Raw genomic sequence first — 25,746 nt, 5'->3', positions numbered from 1 at the left:
AAAAATTAAAAAAAAAAAAACCGAAATTCTTTTTTCAAAATTAAAAATTCTTTTTTGTTTTGCAATTTCATCATTTCTTTTTCTATAAATCTCTCGCTCTCGCTCTCGCGCTGGCTTTCTATCTTTTCTCTTTCCCTCTGCCATTCTTTCTCCCCTTTTCTCTTCCTTCCGCGCTCACTCTTTCCCTGTTTCTCTCTCACTCTCTCTCTCTCTCTCTCTCTCTCTCTCTCTCTCTCTCTCTCTCTATCTATCTATCTATCTATCTATCTATCAATATATCTATCTCGCTCTATCTCTCTATATCTCTCTTTCGTTTCAAGTACATTTTACATAGAATCGCATTTCAAAGTTTGACTAACATATTTTCCCATATATATATGTACGTTTGTATGTATATTGTTTGTATTTTGGTATGCTTTTAGGTGACGAGCGAAGACGCGGTATGCGACGTGAAGACCCCCGACGTCATACTCTAGGCGGTGATATGTTGGCGTATGCCAATCAACCAAATCAACAGCAACCGAAATCAATGGATTTGGAGGTAATTAAATCAATGCTGCCTACGTCCACGGTTTTCTATGTTAATTAGTTAGTTAGCGGGGCAAGTAAAAATCAGTAAGGATTTAATTATAACCGGAGAGTAGAGAGACATTTTTTATTTGGAAAAAGCAGAAAATCAGTCACGAATTAATGCGATACCCACTCCTAATTAAGGCGTAGATTTGAAAATATTAAGGAGATTAGGAATGAACTTAGTAATGAGCTTTAAGAAACACACTTCAAGCTTTCTACGTATATTTTTGTATAATCAGGAATACTCATTTCGTTAATAATGTTCCCAAGATCACAAAGCAGGCTTCAGAGGCCCCATTGAGCACAAGTTTTATCATATCTGTCTGTTCGTTTGTGTTTGGTTAACACTCCACTTGGTCTCCTGATTAAATATGCAAGAAATATTTAAATTTCCTCCACGTATATTGCTGTACCAAATAGGCCAAATCGGTCAAAAAAACACGCCTACAATAAAGCGGAAACTGAAAGCATCTTTGCTTCTTCGATTTTGCTCACTACTCTATATAAATTATAAAAGGCGGAATGCTAAAATCTTCTAAGTGTATTTTATGTTCAAAAATTGAAAAAATAGGCTACGCCCGCACAAAGCTATAAGTGAACAAATACACAGTTTTGTTCACTTGTTTTGACGTCTTTGTTTGATTACTTATAAGATTCAGAAAATCATTTTGTTAAATTTACGCATGAAGGTACAGTGAAAAGAATTGACCACGCCCACTTTTTTTGTTGCTGGTTCTTCTCACGTTACAGTGGAAAACGCATTCATTTCACATTGTGTAGAGCTTTTCATTCCTACCATCAAAATAGACGCGCACAGGTCGATAACATGAATACTGACGTGCACACAAGGTTCGAATCTAGCCCAACACAACTTTTTTTATTATTTTTATTTTCTGTTTGTTATTGTTTTTAATTGACCGGCCACTCAACCGATGCCCGTTGTATAAGGGGGCACAGTGGTGATTGGAAATTAGAATTAGTGATAGAGGGAAATGGAGACAGTGAAACAGATGATGCGATTATTTTGTCTTTATTCTAATCAAAACTTAAAGACATATCATTAAGTGTAAGGAGGTGGAAGGTGTTGCGAGTTTTCCTCCTCCTTCGGCATATTTTTTTCGTTCCTTCTCTTTCCTACATTGTATTTTAAATCATACTTTTCCTATTTTCCGCTTATCTTGCAGATGAGTACCCGCAATCAGAAAACCAAGAAGGTAGATAAAGCTGTAGAATCTTTATCATAAAATGTATAGTATAGCTTAGCTTTTTCTTTGCGTTATTAGATGCAAGCGACACGTGGTTATCAGTCCATCAATCAGGGACCGCTGTTCGACGATGATCCGGGTATTATGTCGGAGGTTGAGACATCCAGCACGGGGTTTAGACGTGGTGGTAAGCAACGTTCTTCGTTACCAGTTGTGCGTACACCTTCTAAAACCTTAGAAAGGCCACTAGGTGGGTGTTACACATGACACTTATGCCTGCCCGATGATATAAAAGGACGTTTCTCTCGTTGGTAGGTTTGGTATTTTTGCAATATCGTTCAGAAACGAAACGTGCATTGTTGCCCAATGAAATCACTTCGATTGATACGGTGCGCGCTCTATTCGTGCGCTCATTTCCCCGACAACTGACAATGTCTTATCTGGAAGGACCTAATGTTAAAATATATATACACGATGCTAGCAAGGATATGTTTTATGAACTCGAAGATGTTCGCTCGCATCTAAGGGAAATACGTGATCGTTCGGTATTGCGTTTATTCGAATCAACCGAAGTGGCGGCACCACCACAGATACTACCAGGCGGGCCAGGCATACCTCAACCATTACCGCAACCTACTCCAACCCACTGGGATCAAGATCAAGTAAATTTAATAATGAATCAAAAAACGAAAAAAAAAATATTTTCTCAATTATTTTTCTGATTTCCTGTTTTCGATTATAGAGCTACTTCAGTGAGCCGGAATTCGATTCAGATTACAAAACTCAACACATACACAAGTCCAAAGTGAGTACCAAATTTAGACATATCTTCTTTTAATTTATTAAATATTTTAAATAATTTTTATGACAAATAATAAAAACTTGTACGTTTCAAAAACGAAAATATAAAAAAAAAAAGATTTCCTCTTTCCCTGACTAGTCGTGAAAGACTTGCAAAAACACTTTTTACAAAAGAAATAAATGAAAATATATATATGTACAAAAATGAATAGCTCGTCGTCTTTTAATAGAAAATACTTTTGTTTTTTGCTTTTTGCTTTTTGATTTGTTTTTAGAATTCGCCACAACCACCCACACTATATCCTTTAAGAGCATTATCCAGCTGTTCGTGGCCTCCTTTCCATGCGAATACTATAGCGCCTTCAAAGGGCTCAATTTCACATAGACTGCACAAGGACATTACCGCTTTCACTTCGTCTTCGGCGGGCTCGCGATCATGTTCTGAGATCTCGTCTTCAATATCCTCTTTTCCATGTCCAGTCAAATAGTTTTTAAACTGTTGACCACCGAAATCGGCCAAACCATCAAATTTGAATTGATTACCATCGGCGAGCAGGGGATCATCTAAAACACTGCCGTTGTCCAATAGAACTAGACCTCTCTTCTTCACGATTTTACCATCTTTCTCGGCGGTAGTCGATCTTTTCTTAAACTTTTTCTTCTTCAAATCGACGACGTTTCTTTTAAATAGAATGCGAGTTTCCGTTTCATCTATGAACTGCACATTCGAGTTCGCATTGGAATTCGGATTGTAAACGGCCTGGTGGTTAAATGTATGACTGGTTTGAGGGCCGGAATCAAAATTTTGATTCAAACCGATTAGCTGTTGCGCTACCAAACGTGAACCGGAATTAATCTGACCATTAACAAAATTTGTGTTTATACTTAAAGGTTGATCGCTTAACGAATTCGATGCTGGCATATTTGGTTTCTGTACCGGCTGAGCCAAATTAATGCGCACCCTAGTCGGTATCTGTCCGTTGGCCAGCAAACTGTGCATTGACTGAGGACGGTTAATCTGCAAAAGATATCATTCATATATAGATTATTTATTTTTCTTATTACTTGTATTGATTTTTATACCGCTGGTGGTGGAGGTCGCGTGGTACGTTGTATTTCTCTGCCATCGTGATCAAAATGATGAGCATGATGATGCTTGTGATCACGATGGGCCTTGCCAGCACTTAAAGCGATACGATAGATTTGTATCAAGGTCACTTCGAAGTGTAAGCCTTCGGCAACCTTACCAGTGACTGAGGGACCGCCCGAGAACAGTTTTCCACCCGCACGTATCTTATGATTCACTAGCTGCGAACGCGAATGAATGAAATGAATGAGCAAAGCGAACGAAAGAGAGCATTTAAAGGCCCAAACCAATTCCACTTTCACATTATCATTAACAAAAAATAGTTAGTCACACAAACAAATGTGGTATCAGTCAATTCCAACATGTGCATATGTAATTTGAAAAATCGTGTTAGTAGTGAAAGGAGTACAGCTTATAGGAAAAAAAATAAATAAATAAAAATCAGGTTTTTTTTCACTTACAAGTTATTTAATTTTTTGTTTTAATGTTTTTTTTTTGGTTTTGTGTTTTTTTTTTTTTTTTTTGTATTGTGAAAAGTAAAACTTACCGAGTTATGGAAACCGCGTCCGATACGTTCTGCTTTTAGCCATACCTGCCATTCACCAGTTTTGCCATTCCACGAAGTGCAAGTATGATGCCATTGACGAACCCGTAATGGATAATTAAGTCTGAAATTGAAAGCAGAAAATAGTGAATAAGTGAATTATCAAGTGAATCGAAACCGCATTTTATCGCTAAATTCGTTAACTCTTGCTTTAACAACTACACCAACCTGTACATTTGTTGACCTTTTATAGCCATCGATATAAAACTAGAATTTTTCGAATTTGCGACCCAAAATTGAAAGGCGCGCGAATCATCTTTAACTGCACCACACGCACACATGCACATTTGAGAAGGAAAGCATAAATAGACGACACAAAGTTTTAATTAATTTAATTCAACAAAACGTAAATAGAATAAAAATCTGTCCAAAAAATCGATCTCATAGTTACTTCTCCTACGTACTCCTGATTGATATAAATAATGATGCATATATTTTTGACTATGCGTGTACCTATACATATAAATTATAGGGCTTATATGGGAATCTATTCCCCGGGCAGTGCAGGTATCACAATTAAATAAAAAATTAAATAAAAAAATCGGTTTTATTCCCTACTATTCACAACAATTATTATATTTTTCACTACGCACACTTGGCACATATTATATACATATACGCATTCCTAATTAGTATACATAACGGGAAATCCTTTCAGATATGACTGATTGCCGCCTGTCTGCTCCTCAAACTTTTTACTTAAGGCTCCCTTCAGATATCATCAAAGTTCAATTATCATCAAAGCCATGGGATTCACTCATTCATTCACAAAGCAAATTGCTAATGTATCCTTTATACATTAGCATTAAAAAGACTTAAGATACACCCACATTTTATTATACAGATCGTTTCAAAATCATACTCTGAATTGATCTAACCCTATCTATCTGGCTGTCCGTGTGATATCTATCCATGCAACTTTGTGTTCAAACTACAGAGTACAAGTTTTGAGATAATTTTATAAAATTTAGTACAGTCACGTGTTTTGACCCAATGGCAAATTCTATTGAAAATTGTTCGGATCGGACTTGTCCGATCACTCCCCATATAACACCCTATTCCGAAAAGTTGTTATATGGAAAAAAATTCAAATTTTCAAATTTTCTCGGCTAAGTAGTGATATTTCGGCATTCTAAAGTGGGATGAACACGTTGGACCGGCTTGGCCAAATTTTGAACTCCCTCTCATATAACGAAAACTAAAGTTCATACGACAATAAGAAAATCATATCATAATAGTAAATCAACATAAACAATTAACTTTATCAAATTTTGACTATCTCAGCCTATTTTTTTGGATCCTACCCTATTTATAGAGTTTCACAAGAACTGATCCTTTGTAAGGTAGAAAAGTCTAATATGTTAACACATAATAGCAATTTAAGATAAAAAAAGAGCCGATAGCCTGTGTTGCTAGTGCTCAATGTCTCTTTTTTTAGTCTAAGAATTCAATTCATTAGTCTAAAATTAAAATAATAATAATAATAATAAGATAAAAAAATTAATTGTGCCAAATTTGGACCAGCCAAGTCTATTTTTGGATTTTATCCTATTCGAATACAATACAAAATTTAGCTCTACAAAATTTGAACAACGTACACTTATTTACGGGTCCTACCCCTTTAAAAGAATTTGCATGTCTTGAAAAGTCTGAGTTTTAATATTTTATGGTGAAAATTGATCCGTAACAATAGTTTGAAATAAATATTAACTATGCTGAATTTTGAATTCGTACCGCAACTTTTGAACCACTTACGACAATTATTTTTACGGGAAGTAAGCCTTGATTTGGAAAGAAGTGTGACTTGACTATGCTGAATTTTGAATTCGTACCGCAACTTTTGAACCACTTACGACAATTATTTTTACGGGAAGTAAGCCTTGATTTGGAAAGAAGTGTGACTTTTAACATACATTTCCATAATAGTAAATTCATATAGAAATAGGTTACAATTTTAGTGTTCTTTAGGGAAAAATAAGAATAGTATACGATAATATGGTGTAGGGTAGGGATAGTCGATCTAGGCCGGCTATAATGTTTTCACTTGATTTCATTTACAAATTCACTTGGTATGAATTTTTTAAAGGCTGCCAGATAACTTAAAACGTGTATGCTCTCGCCTGTATCTGCAAACTCTACCCGCACTTGCGATTTGAATCAGCGACCAATGAGTTGCGAGTTGTGTCGCGATCGTTTGCCTACTCGGCTAGGTAAGCGAAAGAATTTAATGTAACCTTTTCTCTTTTCACCTTACATCGTTTGCTTCACAAGATGTGTTAATTTACGCACTGTCTGTCCGTACTTTATTTGTCTATGTATGCATGCGTTTAACCCACAAGTCGTAATTTTCCATATATATACATGAAAGTTCTTACATTAACATGTGCTAGCCCAAGAATGCAATCGGGTGATGCTTCTTATAATGTTCTGTTTTAAGAATGTGAATGTCTTTATGAAGGGAAAGGTTGCAATTTTGAATATTCTCTTAAAAAAAAGTTCGTATTTTTTAAGTCCCCTTCCTCATGAACGTGGTGAAAGCCACGCAATTTCTCCTTAATACTGCATCACCAACATGCATATATGATTACGAATCCATACCTGTGCATATGCATACGTTATTTCTTTTCATATCTAATGGAATTGAAGACCGAAAGGTAATGCTGAAGGGTAAGAGCCAATACCCTCCGATTCAAGCAGAATTTAATTCATTTTATAAACCCTAATGTGTTCGGATAAATCTGAAAGCTTACCAATCCATAAATTGTCCGTCCATGATCGTAATAGCGAAAAGTCGAAGAATAAATCATAATGTTAACCAACATCTTATATGCACCTGAAGCCCCCTCTCCTATGTACGAAACTCTTGATTTTTACCTAAGTTGCACTGTAAAAGCGTGGGCTGCCACTGCATACGACAGCGATTTCTTCGATTGATTGACAGCTGATAAATTAATTTTAAACTATTTAACTGCCTATATGTGTAAGCATAAACATGTACATATATATAAAAAGAGCTCGTTCACATTGTTAACGTGCATAACCTATTATTATGATGTTGTTTGTTGTTATTGTTGCAATCTTACTTGAAAATTACTATAGTTAATTATTGAGACAAGATTTAACCCAGTTTCTTAAGTACTCGTATGTTGTTTATCAGGCACCGATTACTTAACGAGAGAGTGGGTTAACCAAAAAAAATAAAAAAAAAAAACATATACAAAACTAAGCAAATAAATAATGGCGTAAAAAACTGAAACTGTAATTGAAATTAAAACCGCATCCAGCCAAATCCCCTGTCTACCCAATTAGGTTAATTTTGAAACACATTTTCATATCATGTCCGACTGCGTGGACATGGTATGCGTATAAATGAAAATAGTTCGGAAATTATGTCAATTCGTTTTGGTTACTTCGTCGTTGTCTTTTTTTTTTATGTTTACTTATTATTTAAGAAAAAAACAAAAAAAAACGAAAAAAAACTGGCAAACGACCTATCAGCATTAGCTATGCAGCCAGTTAACCAGGCGTCTCCGTACACAGGCAATCAAACGTTCGAACTAAATAAATCCACAGATTTTGTCTACAAATCTCTCTCTATATGTTGTTTCTGTCGTTTTTTTATTTCTCTCTATTTATACCCACCAGCGAAGGATGAGTGACTATATTCACTTTTCAAAGCGTTTGCAACGCACAGAACGAAACTTATATATATATATATATATTGTTGAACAACATCAAATGCTGAATCGATTTATGTCCATCTGTCCGTCTGTGTAAAGTCTGCTGTAAACATAATCCTCGTCGCAAAAATGAAGAAATGAATAAAATTCTTGCATGCAGGATAGCATTAAAGCTGTGCTAAATCGGCCGAAGATAATGCCTGCATTATCACATCAGGTAAACTTAGGACACTTGTGTTTTTCAAAAGGAAGACAAGATTTGTTTTATGTTTATTATTCATAAACTACGTATATTGTATGAACGATGCGGTAGTATCTGTATAAAAATCGAAAAAATTGACCGCGCCCACCCAATATTAATATGAATCAAAACTTTTTTTTTTTTACCAATACCTTCATAATGCTACGCCATATAAACTATGCCTCTTTTATGCAGAAAATAGAAAAAACCAGCCTGGCCTACCCAATATGTTAGAATAATGAATGAAATTGTAGTTCTTTTGTCTTTTTTAGAACAACGGTGATGGGTATAAAAGATTCGGTCACAATCGAATATAATTTTCTTGCTTGTTTTTTTTTTTTTATTATTTTTACTGGCTACAACTTATGTAATGAAAACAAGAAAGCAAAGAAAAGATATTAACTAGTTTTGCGCGCCTTGTTGTTGCTGGCAGTTATCTTTCCCTGAATTAAAATACATTAATAATAATGTACGCAAAATAACAAGACAACGTATGATAGGAAAGTGTACGTGTGCAGGGAAAATTAACAATTTTCATAATCTTTTTGTTTTGCTATGACTTTCTGTAGGTCGTACGATATGTTTTTCATATCAGTGCTATATCAATAGTACCACATATATTTATGTACATACACGCACATACATCCACATGTACATCCTGTACAAATATTTTTATTGCAACTTTTCTTCAAATACCATACAAATATATAAATCAATGTATGCGATGTTTAGACCTTAGCAACAACAGGAAGTCAACTTCCTTTCACTTTTTTTTTTGGAAGTTGGATCGGTTTTGCACCAAACATGTAAAATCATTTGAGATCATCATCATGTTGCGCAATATTATTATTTTGTTATTTATTTTTCTTTAAGCCAACTCCGTAGATTTATAGAAAGTGCACACAACCATCGATCGTACATCTTCATATGTCCGTCGTTACGGACATCGCACAGAATTCTGTGCATGTATGTATGTATGTATATATGTGTGAGTGTGTGTGTGTCTTTTATTACCAAACAATAACAATGAAATTAAAATATTCAACATTTATAAATATGCTCAAGAAGTTTGTGTATTTAATTGTTGTTTACCTTATATATACTATGCCATACAATCACTATGTTGTTGGGAAAGAACAACAAAAAATAAATTTGAAATTAAATTTAATTATACGACCTACAATCATCGAAGTAATTATAAGCAAATGGTAAAGATTTTCATTTGTTTTTTATGAATCTTGGAAATATTGGACTAGAACCTTAGATCAATGTTTGTAAACATCAGTCATCAGTCATTAATGCTTTCAAAGAGATTATCAGCGATTGTCTTTCGGTTTCTCGATTCATGACAGTTATCGGATAGTGTATTTACTAAATTTTCAATTGCCGAATTGAGTGCTTTTCCACAACTCTAAGAATAGATTTGAAACAAAAAGCCCTCGCCCGATACTTATTTCTAGAGGATATTATTGTTCAAGCGAAGTACTAAAAATGCATAACAATCGCTGTAATAAAATTAATAACTTACACAGATTACAAAATAATTTACATACATACATACATACATACATACATACATACATACAAACATACGAAGACATACATACATACATAGCAATTTTTTGGCCTTAAAAAATAGGCAAACAGCGTAAGAGCTCTAGGCATTCGAATTAAAAGACGCTTAATGCAAGAAGCTGGCGGGAGTAATGGTTTTAATTTAATTAATGGTTTTGTTTTTTTTTTTGCACATAAATCAACTATGACTATGTTGCAAACAGTAAGCAAGAATAATGGCAGGCGAGACTTACCGCTGTATGTTAATACGACGTGATCACCGCTATGGTTTGTAAAACGCATCCAAAAGCAAATCGTGAATTGCTTCAGTTCTGGCATTTTGTTATTGTATTCAACGATACCATCATGATTGAAAGCATATTTTTCAACAGCGCATTGATCCTAACAAACAAAAAACGAAAGGTATTTTATAATTTAAATTAATGCAAATAAGGCTAATAGGGCTTGTGTAACCCACCCCGGAGAAGGCCAACGATTGATAGCCAAATTTTGCATCTTCAAAATTGATAGCGGGGGGTATAATTAATGATGGATGAGGCGTTTTAACTGTTAATATTTTATCAGCTAATACGGCAGTGGATGAAGGCACAGGCACTGCTAATTGCGCTGCAAGCGAATCCTGATTAGACAAATCTTTGCTTTCGATAGCCGCGAAAGCGGTTGATTCACTGCCATACTCGGGATGAGTTTGTTGAAGACTAAACGCACTTGTATATGTTGCTGAAGTCGCCTTAGAATTTGCTAAAACCGGCGCAACAGGCTGGCCAACTATGGGCTTCCAGGCCAAACCCAAACTAAGCTGTCTCTGCATTAAGCAGAGTAACCAAAAAAATTTCATGATATTCATTGATACGGTTTTTTTTTTTTTTTTTTTTTTTATCCGAATCTTCACACAAATTTCACTACAATTTTTCCTATTCTAACTATTGAAATCAGTTTTTTTTTGTATTCAAAAAGAATTGTTTTCTTTACAAAAAAAAAAAAAAAAAAAAAAAAAACGCGTCTTTTTAACGCGATGGTTCGCACTCAACTATTGTAAAAAGATTTTTATTTTTTCCGGCGTTGGGTTTGCACTTTTCGGCTTGCGGTGATACTCTGCTCTGCACGCTTAACGCATTACTGCAAGAAAACAATAATGAAAAGACAAAAAAAAGTTAAGCACAAAAAATCAACGAAAAATAATAGTAATAATAAAAATAGAAATAAAACATACATCAATAGAAAAGTAAGCAAATGCGGATACCAACTACGTTACAACGACGTACCGATCGCCCAAACAACAACTTTATATGATCGCAAATCTTTGTAAGCTTCCTATCCGAGCTTTTTCTTGTATTTTATATCTACATTAGACATGGACTGACTGACTATAAGATATAAGAAGAAAAAGATACACACAAAAAAACTCAATTATTCGTTCACTCTTTTTAAGTTAAGTTGTCACTTTCAAAGAGCTTTTTTTTGTATTTCTTTTGCAAACGGATTTATGCTTAAATTCCTTTGCTTTTACGTCCGCCGCAGAGGATGTATTAAATCGTTTAAGTGCTTGTAACGCATATATATTCTCTATAAACGTTAGCGTTAGCAAAGTGAACGTAATTATTATAGCATCGAACTCTCTCTATACTCCTATGTGCCCATTGACGTCATGACCTTCTCTCAAATTCAACTTGATTAGTGAGAATGATTAGTGTCCGGCGTCCAATTGCCCCTTTACCTTCAATTAGAAACTAAAGATTTTCACGATTTACATTACTAAGCCATAGCAGGGAATAAGAGGAAGTATCTCGCTTCTGTCCATCTTCAATTTCGCATTATTCCGTCACCAGAAGTTCAAAGTATTCGTTTCAAGCAAAAAAAAAGAAAAATAAAAACAAGTTTTCTCACCGATATTTCAGATTATTTCAGATAACCTGAAAAGTTCGAAAACCAACTACATCGAACGAGCATACTATTCGGCATAGGCCGAATATAAACAATGTATTCTCTATGTGAAGACAGTAAAATGTACGATAAGTAATTCATGGCGGCTTTCTTTCGCAGTTTATTTTAAGAGAGACAGAGGCGGTTATTGAAAATGCGGTGCAAACTAAATATTCTGTTTTTTATTTTTTTTTTTTGCTTTTTTTTTTTACTATTCAAGTACCGCATATGTGGAATGCTAAGTTAAAAAGAAAAGAGGCTTAGAGATAATAATTAATTCACAATTACTGGTTCTAGGGATAATTACGAATGCAAACTCATGGCACTTGCGCGTTTATTTACCTTTCAATCTCATTAAGTGTCTTTACAATGCTTTTATGCTTTACATGCCTTTAAACCGGACATCGTTTGCGAGCAGAATATGTGTAGGAGTTTCGACAACTCATGTTTCATTGTAACAAGCGATTCAGAGTCATTTTCTATCTCCCAAGGTTTAGACTATCATCAACATCATTGCTCATGGTCTATATTTTTCCAGTCACTTATTAAATACATTATCACTAATCTATAAAATGCTTTATTAAGTTTAAGTGAATGGAGAATTCTTATTAATTTGACAGCAAACTCGAACAATGTAATCACGAAAGAAGACGAGATGTTTCAGAGAAGGATCTGTGTCTCGTGTAGTGTAGCGAGTATTAATTTGGCTTGAAAAGTCGAATATTATGAGATTTCTCTGCATTTGTACATGCTTTGTATGAAGCACATGCGCATGGAAAAAAAGCTCCAAGTTAGTCGGCATAAAATGTTGCCAAACAAATAATGCATTACCTTAGAATAAAGAGTTATTGAGAGATTTTTTTATCGCTGAATGGTGTTTCGGGCTGTGTTACAATGACTGACGCGTTTTTGAATGATGATATTTCGGTTCTCGATTTTCGAGTAGACAATTGTGCAGTTCGCTAATCGTGTTCAAAGTTATGTTAGTGGGAAAATGAGTGAAATTTTTTTTTTTTTTAGGCAAAACTCAAAATTTTTAAGTCAAAACCGCGGGAAAAGTTTGTAATGTTTATGATCAAGATGCATTGTTTAATGCAATACTACGTAGATGCTTTGCTCACTTGGGCTTCAAAAATTTGGAACGGAAAAATTCACCTCGTTGTACCGAAGTGATCGCTTAAACAATCGATGGGATTGTGCAACTTCCCGTAAGATGGTAAAAAGTCATAGAGAGATCAATGGCCTTTATTTAGTTAAATAAAACTCATTTTCAATGAAAGCAAAACCTTAATAGAAAAAATTGAGCGAAAAAAAATTTTCAATACTTTTTCTTTAAGTTATAACATATTCTAACTTATCATAGCATATACTTCTCTAGCTAATGTCTATGTATATTTGATGAACTGCAGTAGCTTCAGCTATTCAGGACTTTTGTCCTGATTTCAGCTGCCAAAAATCTGAGTATCCGCACATTAAAGAAACGGACCTTTTTTACATAGTATTGCATTTTCACGGATGGTGAAAACACCTTTTGTTCATTGTTGGTAAATAAGATCCAGTCCATCTGTCCAGGCGACGTCTTTCCATTCTTTCTCTTATCCAATCTATCGATTGCAAGTTTCAAAATATTACGCCCAATAATAAACACTATTGAAAGTTAATTGACTTTCACATGCACCCAAAAGGAAATAAATTGGCAATCTTCAATACTTCCCGACAAAAGGAAAGATAACATATAGCACTTTGGCAAAGTAAATGCGGAATATATGGAAAGTCTAAATGCGAGGGAAGCATTTTTAAAACAAACTCGCCCGCCCCCTCCCCCCTTCACCCAGTCACCACACAAATGATAAAACTGTATGTAGCCAGAATAACGATCCGACATATAAATTTACTAAACTAAGCTTGGTTCCTGCAGACTTTTATTGCACAGAGAAAAACAGGTATGGAAACCAGGCATGATTTTTGATATTTTATAAAGAAATTAGATACACAAAAATTAGTTCTTTGAGAAGAAAATTATCGTTGCTATGTTTGAAGGAAGTAAGTTCACGTTTTGGACGTCTTCTAGTATTAGGATTCCACAGCGCGGACATTTTCTCAATTGCGTTAAGCAAAATTGTGTATTTGAAAGCATTCTATATTTGACAGTTCTTTTTGCCTGATTATAAAGTTTTAACTTCTTTATATATTGTATATATGTACGTCTGCTCAAACTTAAGAGAAATTGTTAGGAAATTAGCCCAAAACGAACATGAATTGCTTGAATCGTTATTACGTTGTCTATTCAGTTTGGTGAAGAAGTTATTTGGTATTAAAAAACTTCATTATGGTACGTATATAATTTTCATCCACACACACATATATATCTATATATATGTATGCACAAAATTGATCTCCACGCTAAAGTCTTTCACAAAAGGAGTCGTTGCAACTTAACCTTCTTTTAGTGCAATGAAAATTATTATTAGACTACAATTTGCTTAGAACCTTAACTTTATAAAAAATATTCCTATTCTGATGCTAAAGAAATGTGGAACTCTACGCTATTGACTTGAGATTGTAAATAATCTCAATTACTATGTGTTTCAGTTAAGAAACGTGCTAATGCATTAAAACGAACTAAGATGAAATATTTACCATCAACTGGTGTAAGCTCTACATTTTCTTATTTGCCATCTTATGGGCAACATGCCGATACGATGTCGGAAGAAAAATATTTTGGTGTCACGCCGACGCATTTTCGCGTGCCAGCCAATGGCATACTGCATCGATCCGAGTAAGTGGTAATCAGAAGGCATTATGTCTGGTGGGTACGTTGAGTGCGGCCTTGTTTTTAATCCATTAGGCCGTTCTTTGTCATTGCGATTGCCGCTGAAGCCAAACCCGATATGTGAGATAGAATGGCCGCAGCTTTTAAAAGTGTTTGATATTCAAACGGTTCGAAATGACAATTTCAGTCAATTTCTTTGGAATCTCTCCGATCGCATGTAAACGTCTAGATACAGTCGATTCGTCAACTGCTAAGGCGTTTGAAGAATTTTTGAAAGCTTGAGCTGGATTTCGGTCAATAAGTTTTGCAATTCATGGTCACTGAACTTTTTTGACCATAAGCTTCTGAACGCGTTTGGTGGTGGAATGTGGTGGTTGGCAGCAGATTTCCTCAAATCACACAACAAAGAAAATGCAATTTTGACCGTTCCATGATTAGCGTCTGTATATATTTAAATAGCTCAATAAAATTAAATGGAAAACTGGTGTTTTATGGAATAGTTTGCATTAGTGTAACATTCTCGTCAATAGATGCCATTGGTCGAAATACATGCAAGCACCTATTTTACAGAATAGATAGGTATACGAGTATGATGAATGCGGATTTTCATTTTAAATGTAGAAAAATTATAAAAAGTAATATATTAACAGCTAGTTAGGCATATTGGCCTTTCACTTTCGGTAAAAATTCCTTTATGGGGCCATATTTCTCGCATCTCTGAACGTACATGATAGTATAACACTGGGAGAAAATAAATTTTTGTTTTTCACTTTATTACAGAACGTGAAAAATTTTAATTTATTTATTAATTTTTGTTTAATTCTCGTACAATTTTTTTTTTTTTCTGTTAAAAAAAAACAATATTTTTTAAATTTATACACTAAGTGTCTATGCGGTGTGTATGGTATGCAACATGATTTAATAAAACTTTTAAAATTGCTTAACACTTGAGAGACAAATATATATAAGCCATTTACTGAGTGGCCTAATTAAAGAAACTAAATGAATATTTGTCGATAGCAGGCATGTAACAACGTATTGCCGACGTTCACTTAACTTTCAAAAATGGCCAGACAATCCATTCACAGCAGTCGTAATACCTATCTCAATTTTTAATAATAACTTATAGTCGTATAGGTGAGCATTTCCCCATATTGCCATAAGTATCAATGGAATCAATTGATTATTTATGTTAATTAATAGCAAAGGAATGCATTATACTATCAGGCGTATGAAGCTCAATGCAAGAAAATTAACAAATTTTCTACTTTAAATATATAGATATATATCCGTGAACGTAACATAAAACAATAATAGATAATACAATGTTTGGCCTGTTTGATTATAATTCTTCCCATCAAAACTGTTCCCCAATTCATTAGCATTTATTGCATTCCATAACGTCGTGTGTCATTTATTTATGTTAGGCTGACTAGCGAAAGCATAGCACGAAGTGAAAAAAAAGAAAAAGCTATTATCGAAAGTGAAATGCACGCGTTGATGAGTAATCTGCCATACGGAGAATTGAAAAGCAGCCAAGAAGCATTTAATGCTTTCCACGTTCGCATATACTTATATATATATATATATAAAATTTTATCAATATATATATATATATATAAAGGTAAACATAGACGAATATAGGCGAACAGCCGCATAACGGAACTATAAATTATGATAATTTTCTGTAAACTAAATTTAAGTGAATTGCAATTCGTTTGTTTTTGTTTATTTTATTTTCTTGCTTAACATTCTGAAATCATTCATTGCAGATTGGTAAACAACAACAGCAAGCACCGTATTATGTGGGAGCCTCGCAAACTTTACCACGTGGGATGTATGCCACTGAGCGCCAAAAGGTACCCATGGGTAAGTTAAAAGCAAACGAACTATAAAAACAATTGAACAATAATTCTACAGTATATTCCACATGCATACATTAATTATACTTATATATACCTATATATACTTAAACATGCAATACAAATATATATGCAATATATGTATATATGTATACATTCACATAAACAAGTTTATTAATGACATTCCAATGCATGTTGGACGAATGGATTTTGATTTAATTGAGAATTTGAATTAAATCAGAACAACAAAGAAAGTTATATTCGCTTTGGAACGAATCGTTGATACCCATCATCGCAAATCGGTGCATTATAATTGCAAAATGTTTTTCGCTTATTCGGGGCCGTGTCATCAGTTTATTGAGCGACCTTAACGAAACACTCCTATAAAATTTTCAGGTCAATATATTGAGGCAAGGAATATGGTTGCGGCATCTTTTCACCAAACTTGAAAGTTCGTGATTTTTATGTAAGCAAACTGCATGCCCAAGCTCAGATTCATCATCAATTAAACAGTTAACTGAGAATGTGAATGTAACACCGTGCTAGACGAATGGCAAGCGTTCGAAGTGAATGGACGAACGTACGGACATACAAATGGAATTGAATTGATTCAAAATTTTTAATGTTTTCTTGTCTCTGCGATGGTGGGTATAAGAAAAAAAAATGAAAAACAGGCAAATAAAGAGCATAACCAGTAGACAATTTGTTTTTCTTCTTTTGGTTATATATGTGTAATCGTAACTGTTGTGTTGTTATTGTTGTATTAAAAATCAAACAAACAAAAAATCGAATGTGAATACATACTTAGGAACGCCATTGAAACCTTTAAGAACGCCCAACTCCAGGGGTAGCATGGAACCCTTGTTTCCTTATCCCCCGGATCAGTTATACAGTATACCAGGTACTTGTTGAAAGCAAAAAACGAAAAACGGCTTTTTTTCTTTTCGTTCCTTCTATTTTGATGATTATGAAAATTGGTTAAATTGAAAGAGAGTTTAAGTTAATTAAGTTCAAATGAGCTTAATTCTTAGATAGTAAAATTTATTTCTGTACTTTCTTTAGTAGATCAAAAAAATTTCTTATTCTTATAATTTATATAAAATTATGTTAAAAATACAAAAGGAGACTTAAATGAAACTTAAGTGATTATATGGTATACGGGTATAATTTTCAGATGGTTACACCAGCTCGCCGGAGCGATCGACACGCGGCAATTACGAGGAACCTTACTATAGTCAATATGGTACCAGAGGTCCGGTAATAGCACCTATAATCGATGAAGAACAAGCGTAAGTCACTGTTCAATCAATAAGTTAAATCCTTTTCCAAAAATCAAAGAAATAATTATAGTAATATATATAATAATGAAATTTCTTCTGCCTTTAGTGACGTTTCTCTCAACGAGGATCAGTACGCTTTGTATGGCATGAAAATAGGGCCTGGCCGTTTAGCTCGCCCTAATCAATTATATGAGCCAACCAGGTAAACAAATTTAATTTTTTTTTTTGGCAAATTTATTAAGTAAAGTAATGTCGATAAGGTTGATTAGAGAAAATATAAGGATTAGTGGTAATTATAGATCTACGGTTACGTTTATAAATTTTAATAGGTTTAATTCGGTTTGAATTTGGGTCCGCTGTAGGCGCCATTGGGTGCAAATATGTAATCGGACCTAAATGAAATCAAGCTGTGATTGAATTTTTCTACTTGATCGATCGCTATAATTATAACTTACCCTTATTTTTAATAGCATGCACTATAAGACAAAGAAGATATCCACCGAACGATAGAAAAGCTAAAGTTGTAACTGTTATTTGAAAAAACGTTTGAAATTTTGAAGGTTTTTCGGCCAGCTGCCACGAGTCTTTGTAATCGTACATAACGGGTACATAGTCTCTGCAAAAATCTATTCATTTTTGATTTCGCCATTGCGTTCAAATGAAAATTTCATTTACCTGACGTCTGCCATCAAAGGCAATGCGATAGGCTCTACGCTGCTCTCCTCTTCCGAAGATACATTTGAAATGTCATGTTTTGCAAGCTTTGTGGAAATGCTAGCCATGTTCTCCTTCTTTTTTTCCAAATTATTTAAGGAGTGCTTTAAGCTTAATAGCTCTGTTATGCTTAAACTGTCTAAACAGTTCCTAAATAACAGAGGATCGGTAACTATAACGAGACAAAATAATAAAAATAATCATAATAATAATAATAATAATAATAATAATAAGGAGGAGAAGAAGAGGAAGACGAAGTATAAGAAGAAGAATTCGAAAAAGAAGATAATAAATGAACATAAACTTGAGCAATCCGAAGCCTCGACGAATGACTTACTGCTGCAATAATCCATTTTCAAGTGTTTTTACTTCACCTTCAATAACTTAATTAAACGAACACAATGCGCAAAAAACATTTTTGCGCAAGAATCGTTATCGTTTGCAATTATCGCGGTCTAAATAATTTAATAATTTAATATCATAGTAATTAAAATTGTTTTTAATTTATTTAGTGTCTGCCGTCTTCTCATCGCATTTCATTTTATTTTATTTTTCAATCAAATTACAGACCAGAAGATTTACATCGAATACGGGTTGAACACATGGAACGCCAATTGGCCAATTTAACGGGCCTGGTGCAGAAGGCTCTCGTTAATCAAAATCCGCAAATAGCTCCCATGGCAGTGCCAACTTTGGATGCCAATTATTTGGTTGTACCCACACAATGTCACGGTATGTTTACTGCCTCACTTTGAACAGGCACACTTGCTCACACCACATAGCAGCTTTTTCTTCAAACACTAGTGCCAGAAAAAACAAAAAAAAAACATATAAAAAAAATTAAATAAAATTCATTTCCACCAGCCAATTAACTGTCTGTCTGTCTATCATTAGTAATATTGTTGCTTTTTGAATCGCTTCGATAAATAAACAAACAAATTTCACCTTTGTTATCACATTTTTCCTGCTACACTGTAAAAAATTTTTTTTTTTAAATATGCAAAAAACAAATCATCATTTTGTTGTTGTTGTTGTTGTTGTTGTTGTCTACATCATAAATTTGGAACACTTGATATAGTTAACGGTGCTGGAGAGGATCTTTATGTTAGGGAAAAGGCACCAAAATTAGGCAAAAATGCATGCCGTAAGTATAACGAACTGAAAACCGTGCAAAAAAAAAAAATTAAATAAATAAATTAATTTGAAAAAAAAATTCTATGGTGATGGGATTTGTACTATCATTGCAGAGAAATCGGTGTCATTCGAGAAAAGCGTTTCGTTTAGTGATGATATACAGGGTATACCGAAAGCCCATAGTCCACAACATGCCGGTAATTACTTTGCCTGTTTTACACATATATGTAATTTAAACGCATGTTCGGTTAATTTAATTAAAACTAATTTATCTGAATGCAGTAAAGCTTTTTTTTTTTTGATATTACCTTAACTTATCTATACAAAATATATTTTTTGGAATGAAAGCATTTCATCACATTTCGGGGAAAAAAGCACACGAAGAAAAGAAAAGAAAATCACAACATTTTACTCATCGCATTTACTCTTTCATCGCCTTGGAGTTTGTCCCAACTAATGGGCTTATCAAGCCGCTACTTAACCTTTTTTTGTTCTTTTAACATCAAATTTCCACTAGGATTTCTTTCTGCGTGTGACATGCGGGAAGAGCCTTATTTTCTTTCTAAACAAGAAGGCAAGACTGATTCTGGCCCAGGCGCTTAGCGCGATACTAAGCAATTTCACTTCCGCTCTCGACATTTATATAAATCTCTCTCTCTCTCCCTCTCTCTCTCTCTCTCTCTCTCTCTCTCTCTCTCTCTCTTTTTCTCTCTATCTATCTATCTATCTATCTTTCTCTCTCTTTCTCTCTCTTTCTCTTTCTCTCTCTTTCTCTCTCTTTCTCTCTCTCCGTATCTGTTTCGATTTCGATTTCTCTCAGTGCATGCCGATATTACAATAATTTGTAGAAAAATGTTGTGTATTTAAGCATTTCTGTAACCATGTCATTAAAAACTCATTTATGTTTTTTGTTTTGTGCCATATTAACGCGTTTTAAGCTGATACAAAACCCACAAAACCAGCCATTAAATCCTCCACATTGCCAAGAACCTCATCGCAGGGTAAGTTTTTTCTTTTATCTTATTCTTTTCCTTTTAAATAATTACACCAAACAATTAATAAATAAATAAATTTTTTGAAAATTTCAAATTGGTCAATTCGAAATCCGATATTCTTTAATTACAATTAGTTACAATCTCTTCACTGTATAATACACGATTTTATTTCATTAAAATTCTATTCTAAATGTTGTGAAAAAGAGTTTTTTTTTAAATTACTTACTAAAGTTTTCCCCAACCTCCTCCATACTTTTCTAATTAAAAAAGATTTTTGTATAGAGTTTTTTTATCACATTTTTATAGAACGCGATCGTTTAAAACCACCACCACCTCCTAAACCTATAGTTTTGACTCAAACAGCTCACTCGAATTATCGGGCTGATATTGCTTTAGCTCCGGAAGTCTATAATCATTTACGTGGTCTGCAAAAAAAAGCTAAAGATCTGCGTATGGAAGTGCGCACGTTGCGAAGATTGTCACAAGCTCAAGCCGTAGCGGTTCGCGAGGATATAAAGGGTACATTTATGCGTATACGTGCTACACTATTGGCCAGCAGTGGAAGCGTATGGGGCGGACATCAGGGCGATCAAGATGCTACCCGCATATCACGCGAAGAAGAACTCTATAAACAGGAAGTAATACGTCTGGAAAAGGATTTAAGTGATCTGGAAGCGTCAGTAGAAAGTTTACGGGGTGAAGTGATTAATCGTAGAACAAGAGTTAACATGACTGCAGTCGAAGATATGGCCTTAGTTTTAAGCAGAGCTAGGTAGGGTATAACCGGAAATTCATTTGATTTTACATTTTTTTATCAATCATTAACTTTATGGTAGCAAAACTGTGGCCGAATTAAAAATGAAATTTCCGGCATTAGCTAATGGACTACGATGTATTCTCTCCAACGAAATGGAGAAAGTCGTGCGCGAAGAAAAGTTCCTAAAAGATGAACCCGATCGTTTAGAATCGGCTCTGAGACGTTGCAAAAAGTTAACAGGCACTCTTGTCACTTTGAAAAGGTAAAAATCATTAGATAAATAATGCAATATATTATCAGTAGAAATTAATTAATTAATTATGAAATCTTAAGCAAAAAATATTGACAAGTATAAAAAGGAAAATAGAATGCAATATAATGCACCCCACACTGTCTAATAATTCAATGTTCATCTAATATAGGGATAATCTGTGTTAAAAGTCATAATATAAAGGGAGAATGGATATATATATATATATATATATATATATATATATATATATATATATGTCTTTTCATTTTGATAAGATTCCAATTTTATTGATTTTTTGTTATATGTACGTGTGCGTGTGCGTTTCTTTAACTATCCATACATTATTTGCGCTTTACGGATCATACTTGCAGATTGGCCAGTGTACAAGAACAGAGATTACCTCCAAGTGAGCCTCAAATTAATGAAGATCCTCCCCGATCAGCTGATGTTTCTACAGCCGACAAGGTAAGCTCAAAAGATTTCATCGTTCCCTCACTAATTGCATTCAGAGTTTCAATAGCGTTTTAACAATTTTATAATCCACAAATTAATTAATATCTGTGCATATACCATAGTGATTAAGCATAGTCGAAATTTCCAATTTATCTAAACATTTTAATCCTTTATTTATAATTAATATAAATTTCGTTCCGTTCATATAATATGATATAATTTTATACATGATTTATTATTATTATTATGAATTTTAATATTATTAAAATTATTATTATTATTACTATCATCATAATTCAAATACTTCCAAGTCGCCGACAAAGACAAAGGATGCTTGTGATCGTGAACTCAAATCTCAAGTGCAAGAGAGTTTTTAATAAAGCCGATAGCGTATTAGCTAGCGCATACTAGGGCACACTTTTTAAGTCCTTAATCTTAGAACTTATTTCTCTTATTGAGATACCGCATTCTTCATCAGATCAGGTCAAGGAAAATACTCCGAAGGGGCGGGCGGTTTTGTAATTGTCTCTTCATGCTTTCGTGATTTATTTTTAATATTACCATAGCAGCTGCGATCATTGTTCTTGCTGTATGCAGGGAGCAGCAATCCTTTCCTTGCCTTCTCCAGAACATTATATAGTTACGTTTGTGTTTGCACGTTTTGCGTAAGCGGGATTTTAACATCTCTAACATCGATCGTCTTATTCTGCCAATTTTGTACAATCATGTCCTGTTTATCAGCGTTAATTGGCCGGACAGTTATGTCGTGTCTGTCCCAGCATATCGTAGCATTCTCGCTGTTTATTATCGGCGCTTGGCTAGTACTTTGCTGTATTTGTATATTGTACGTATCCGCCAATGCTTGAACCGCTATATTGCCTATTGAGGAAATTCCCTGATAGGAGTTAATCCGGCGATAATACGATCTGTTGATTCCTTCGGCATAGGTCTCTTTCTACGTTTTTGCCTCAGTACATGCCTTCGGTAATGTCGTGCGTATATTACACTATCGCGTATTGCATTGATATGTACTCTACAGGTCTATTGCCATCCCATTCGCATGATTTCCGTGTAAATGTTTTCGGATCCAATTAATACATTGCTTGGCTCCTCGCCAATACTGCTACTTAAAATTAATTACGTGTAATTTTTATCTATTTTCACCAGCATTTCTGTCATAGCGCTTGCTGTTTGCGGCCTAAAGTATGTGCTTGAGTTTTTAGCCTGTGACTTTTTTTGCTCTATTTTCATCATCTGGGTGCCCGTTCGCTACTCGGTTTCACAACTCGAAAAGAGTAGTTGTATACTGGTATAGCATAAGTTTCATATATGTCTTTTGAGTTGATGTTGGTTTTCAATGTCGTTACTACTACTATCGTTCAAATGTGTGAATCTTATCATATCTTTCATTTCCTGCGCCAGTATACCTTCTAATTGAAGAAAGCCAAGGTATTTGTGGGTTCCTTCCTTACTCAACCTTTCCATTATGCCATTATCAGTATTGAAGGAAAGTGAGGCTGTCATCTTCACAGTGTTTTGCGGGCGTGATGTTTACCGCCCTACAACTTCCCCCATCTAAATTGCATTCGAATGCCTTTGCTAAACAGCTCTACTCTTCTTCTTTCTTGCTATTCTATGTCATCGATGTACATTAAATCGTTAATGTAAACGTCGGTCGTATCACTACCTTTTATTTTATTCTATTAATAATATTTCTATTATTAATATTTCTATTATTAATATTATTATTATTATTGTTATTATTATTATTATTGTTACCATTATTGTTATTACCATTTTGATTATGTAGTAATATTGCGCGTTCATTACCAATTATTTACGAATAGCTTAACTTAATTAACGATGGAAAAAAGCCATTTGCTTAAATTACTTGCAAATTGGTCAATTTTCTTGGTGATTTGTTTTAGATTTGATTTTTTCTTTTAATTACTTATTCGTATATTTTTTATTAGCCATAATCAGAATTGTTTAGAATTATTAGTAGAAAAAAAAAAAAAATAAATAAATAAATAAAAAGCGGAAAGCAAAAAGCAAAATTGAATGGACTCTTTATTGGAGCAACTAGGTTAATTAGTAGTTTCAAAGAAATGCTTCACCGATTCCACTTACAACAAACTATGATTTGATAATAAATAAATGAAATTAAAATGAAATAAAATTAATATAAAACAAACTTGCTACTAAACTAAACTAAAACTAAAACTTAATAGCGAAACATGACGAAAAAGAATAAGAAGGAAGATGTACAACAGCGAAAGCAACAACTACAAATGAAAACCATTAATTAATTAATATTTAGAATCGGTGCCAAAAGACAAAAAAAAAAAAAGGAAATAATTTTTTGTTGTTTGTTTTTGTTTCTAATTTTTTTTGTGAAAAAATGAATCGAGAGAGAAATGCATTAATATTTTTGATTAAGCTCAATAAATAGATAGAATAACGACAATAACATCAAGAAGAAGAGCAGATGTACAATTATATATAAATATGACATAGTAAATGATAATAAGTTTTCCAAAAAAAAAAAAAACCGTTTAATATTTTGTAGTGAATCTGTTACTATTTAAAATTTTTGTATGGTGTCTCTTTCTTTTTGCTTCTTCTTATTGATTTTCTCACTGTAGTTTAACTGGCGCTGGAGTTCAAACTTCAAAGAGGCAATCACTGAGTAATAATCCCTTTTTTCGTTAATTAAATTTCTTTTTACTTTTAATCTTTTATGGTTCGTTTTTGTGTTTTGTGTGAGAAAAACAATTTCGGTTCTTTTCATTTATCTCTTTTCACTCATTTCGTTTAATAGTACATTTAATACACACCAAAACGTAATTGTTTGTACATGCTTTTTAAGTCTCTAATCCAAAAGATATATAATTCACCAAATTCAGAAACCACTTCCTTTCTGTTGTTTGCTAAAAAAAAAAAAAAAAAAAAATAAAAATAAAAAAAAATTTAAAAAAAAAATGATAAAATAAAAAATTTAAAAATAAAAAATATAATAAACAATGAATTAAAATTTGTGTACGTTAACATATTTATCCTTCTTTTCATGTGTTCATTTAATCTTAAATTAATTGTAAATCGATTGTTCATTTCTTTTTCCTTTTTTTCTTTTTTTTTTCTTTTAATCTATGTTTTATACACTAATTCGTCTAATATTAACCTTTTTTTTGGATTTTATCGGTTAGAAAAATAATTCTTACCTAAAAGGCATTTCTTTCTTCACTAATATTTTTTGAATTTTTATTTCATAATTTCATTATTATTATAACTTGTTATTATTGTCATTATTACTCACTATGAAACATCATGAGAGCATCGCCACCTCTGTGCCATTCATTTAAACTTTGCAGTCATCGTTCGATTCATTGCATCGCATACACTCGCTTCATTATATTATGAAGTCTAAAAAATGATTGAGCTTTCAAAAGATCAAATTTTCAATATTCACTTCATTCATTCATTCATTCGTTCGTTCGTTCGTTCGTTCGTCCATTCAATTCATTCAATTTATACTTCTGTGTACGGGCATTTGAGCCTAACACTAACGCTATCATTATTATTATTATTATTATTATTATTATTATTATTATTATTAATATTATTATTATTATTATTATGCTCAATATATTTTAGACTACGTAATATATGTTGTCATGTATTAGTTGTCAAATATATCGGTGTCTTTTGTTATTGAATTAATTAAAATCTATCTCTGAAGAAAAGAAGAAGAGCAGCAAACAATTTGTACATACATATATGAGATGTATATACATATGCAAATACATATATTTCCGATATGTATATATATATATATA

At 33.4% G+C, this 25,746-nt stretch overlaps 3 protein-coding genes across 13 annotated transcripts in view; 1 reads left to right on the top strand and 2 right to left on the bottom strand.

Annotated features, from left to right (window-relative positions):
- LOC119631715 (coiled-coil domain-containing protein CG32809) overlaps positions 1 to 25,746 on the top strand; it is a 33,211-nt gene that overhangs the window by 2,930 nt on the left and 4,535 nt on the right. For 6 of the 11 annotated variants that reach the window (XM_038024194.1, XM_038024184.1, XM_038024176.1 and 3 more), the window contains 16 exons: positions 423 to 541; positions 1,758 to 1,787; positions 1,857 to 2,028; positions 2,094 to 2,440; positions 2,521 to 2,583; positions 16,235 to 16,331; positions 17,133 to 17,225; positions 17,499 to 17,613; positions 17,711 to 17,806; positions 18,887 to 19,050; positions 19,397 to 19,462; positions 19,566 to 19,649; positions 20,391 to 20,453; positions 20,754 to 21,219; positions 21,284 to 21,466; positions 21,829 to 21,922. In XM_038024194.1, coding sequence (XP_037880122.1) covers positions 423 to 541; positions 1,758 to 1,787; positions 1,857 to 2,028; positions 2,094 to 2,440; positions 2,521 to 2,583; positions 16,235 to 16,331; positions 17,133 to 17,225; positions 17,499 to 17,613; positions 17,711 to 17,806; positions 18,887 to 19,050; positions 19,397 to 19,462; positions 19,566 to 19,649; positions 20,391 to 20,453; positions 20,754 to 21,219; positions 21,284 to 21,466; positions 21,829 to 21,922 — 2,252 coding nt within the window. Of the gene's footprint in view, positions 1 to 422; positions 542 to 1,757; positions 1,788 to 1,856; positions 2,029 to 2,093; positions 2,441 to 2,520; positions 2,584 to 16,234; positions 16,332 to 17,132; positions 17,226 to 17,498; positions 17,614 to 17,710; positions 17,807 to 18,886; positions 19,051 to 19,396; positions 19,463 to 19,565; positions 19,650 to 20,390; positions 20,454 to 20,753; positions 21,220 to 21,283; positions 21,467 to 21,828; positions 21,923 to 24,555; positions 24,600 to 25,746 lie in introns of all 11 variants that reach the window. The other 5 variants (XM_038024227.1, XM_038024253.1, XM_038024236.1 and 2 more) reach the window with 5 other exon arrangements.
- LOC119631768 lies at positions 2,647 to 11,172 on the bottom strand. Its single transcript, XM_038024265.1, has 7 exons — positions 10,980 to 11,172; positions 10,224 to 10,885; positions 10,000 to 10,147; positions 4,439 to 4,532; positions 4,214 to 4,334; positions 3,663 to 3,887; positions 2,647 to 3,597 (listed from the first exon to the last, which is right to left on the bottom strand). Exons 2-7 carry the CDS (start codon positions 10,611 to 10,613, stop codon positions 2,851 to 2,853), a joined length of 1,725 nt encoding a protein of 574 aa, XP_037880193.1. The 5' UTR covers positions 10,614 to 10,885; positions 10,980 to 11,172; the 3' UTR covers positions 2,647 to 2,850.
- LOC119631777 lies at positions 17,822 to 18,848 on the bottom strand. The gene is made up of 4 exons (XM_038024276.1): positions 18,656 to 18,848; positions 18,280 to 18,490; positions 18,060 to 18,220; positions 17,822 to 17,996 (listed from the first exon to the last, which is right to left on the bottom strand). Exons 1-4 carry the CDS (start codon positions 18,669 to 18,671, stop codon positions 17,842 to 17,844), a joined length of 543 nt encoding a protein of 180 aa, XP_037880204.1. The 5' UTR covers positions 18,672 to 18,848; the 3' UTR covers positions 17,822 to 17,841.

This window comes from Glossina fuscipes, unplaced genomic scaffold (assembly GCF_014805625.2).
Source record: "Glossina fuscipes isolate IAEA_lab_2018 unplaced genomic scaffold, Yale_Gfus_2 0, whole genome shotgun sequence".
NCBI classification, from domain to species: Eukaryota; Metazoa; Arthropoda; class Insecta; order Diptera; family Glossinidae; genus Glossina; species Glossina fuscipes.
This window is presented reverse-complemented; position numbering and strand designations above follow the sequence as displayed.

Bases quoted from the DNA above. Each gene is read 5' to 3' on its own strand.
- LOC119631777 (XM_038024276.1), bottom strand. The intron at 18,221-18,279 runs GTAAATGAAATT...AGATTTTTGCAG, and splicing joins CCTTTGATGGCAGACGTCAG to AGACTATGTACCCGTTATGT. The intron at 17,997-18,059 runs GTAAGTTATAAT...GATTTCATTTAG, and splicing joins GCATGCTATTAAAAATAAGG to GTCCGATTACATATTTGCAC.
- LOC119631768 (XM_038024265.1), bottom strand. From the start codon at position 10,613: ATGAATATCATGAAATTTTTTTGGTTACTCTGCTTAATGCAGAGACAG. The intron at 4,335-4,438 runs GTTGGTGTAGTT...TTTCAATTTCAG, and splicing joins AAAGGTCAACAAATGTACAG to ACTTAATTATCCATTACGGG. The intron at 3,598-3,662 runs GTATAAAAATCA...TATCTTTTGCAG, and splicing joins CGCGACCTCCACCACCAGCG to ATTAACCGTCCTCAGTCAAT.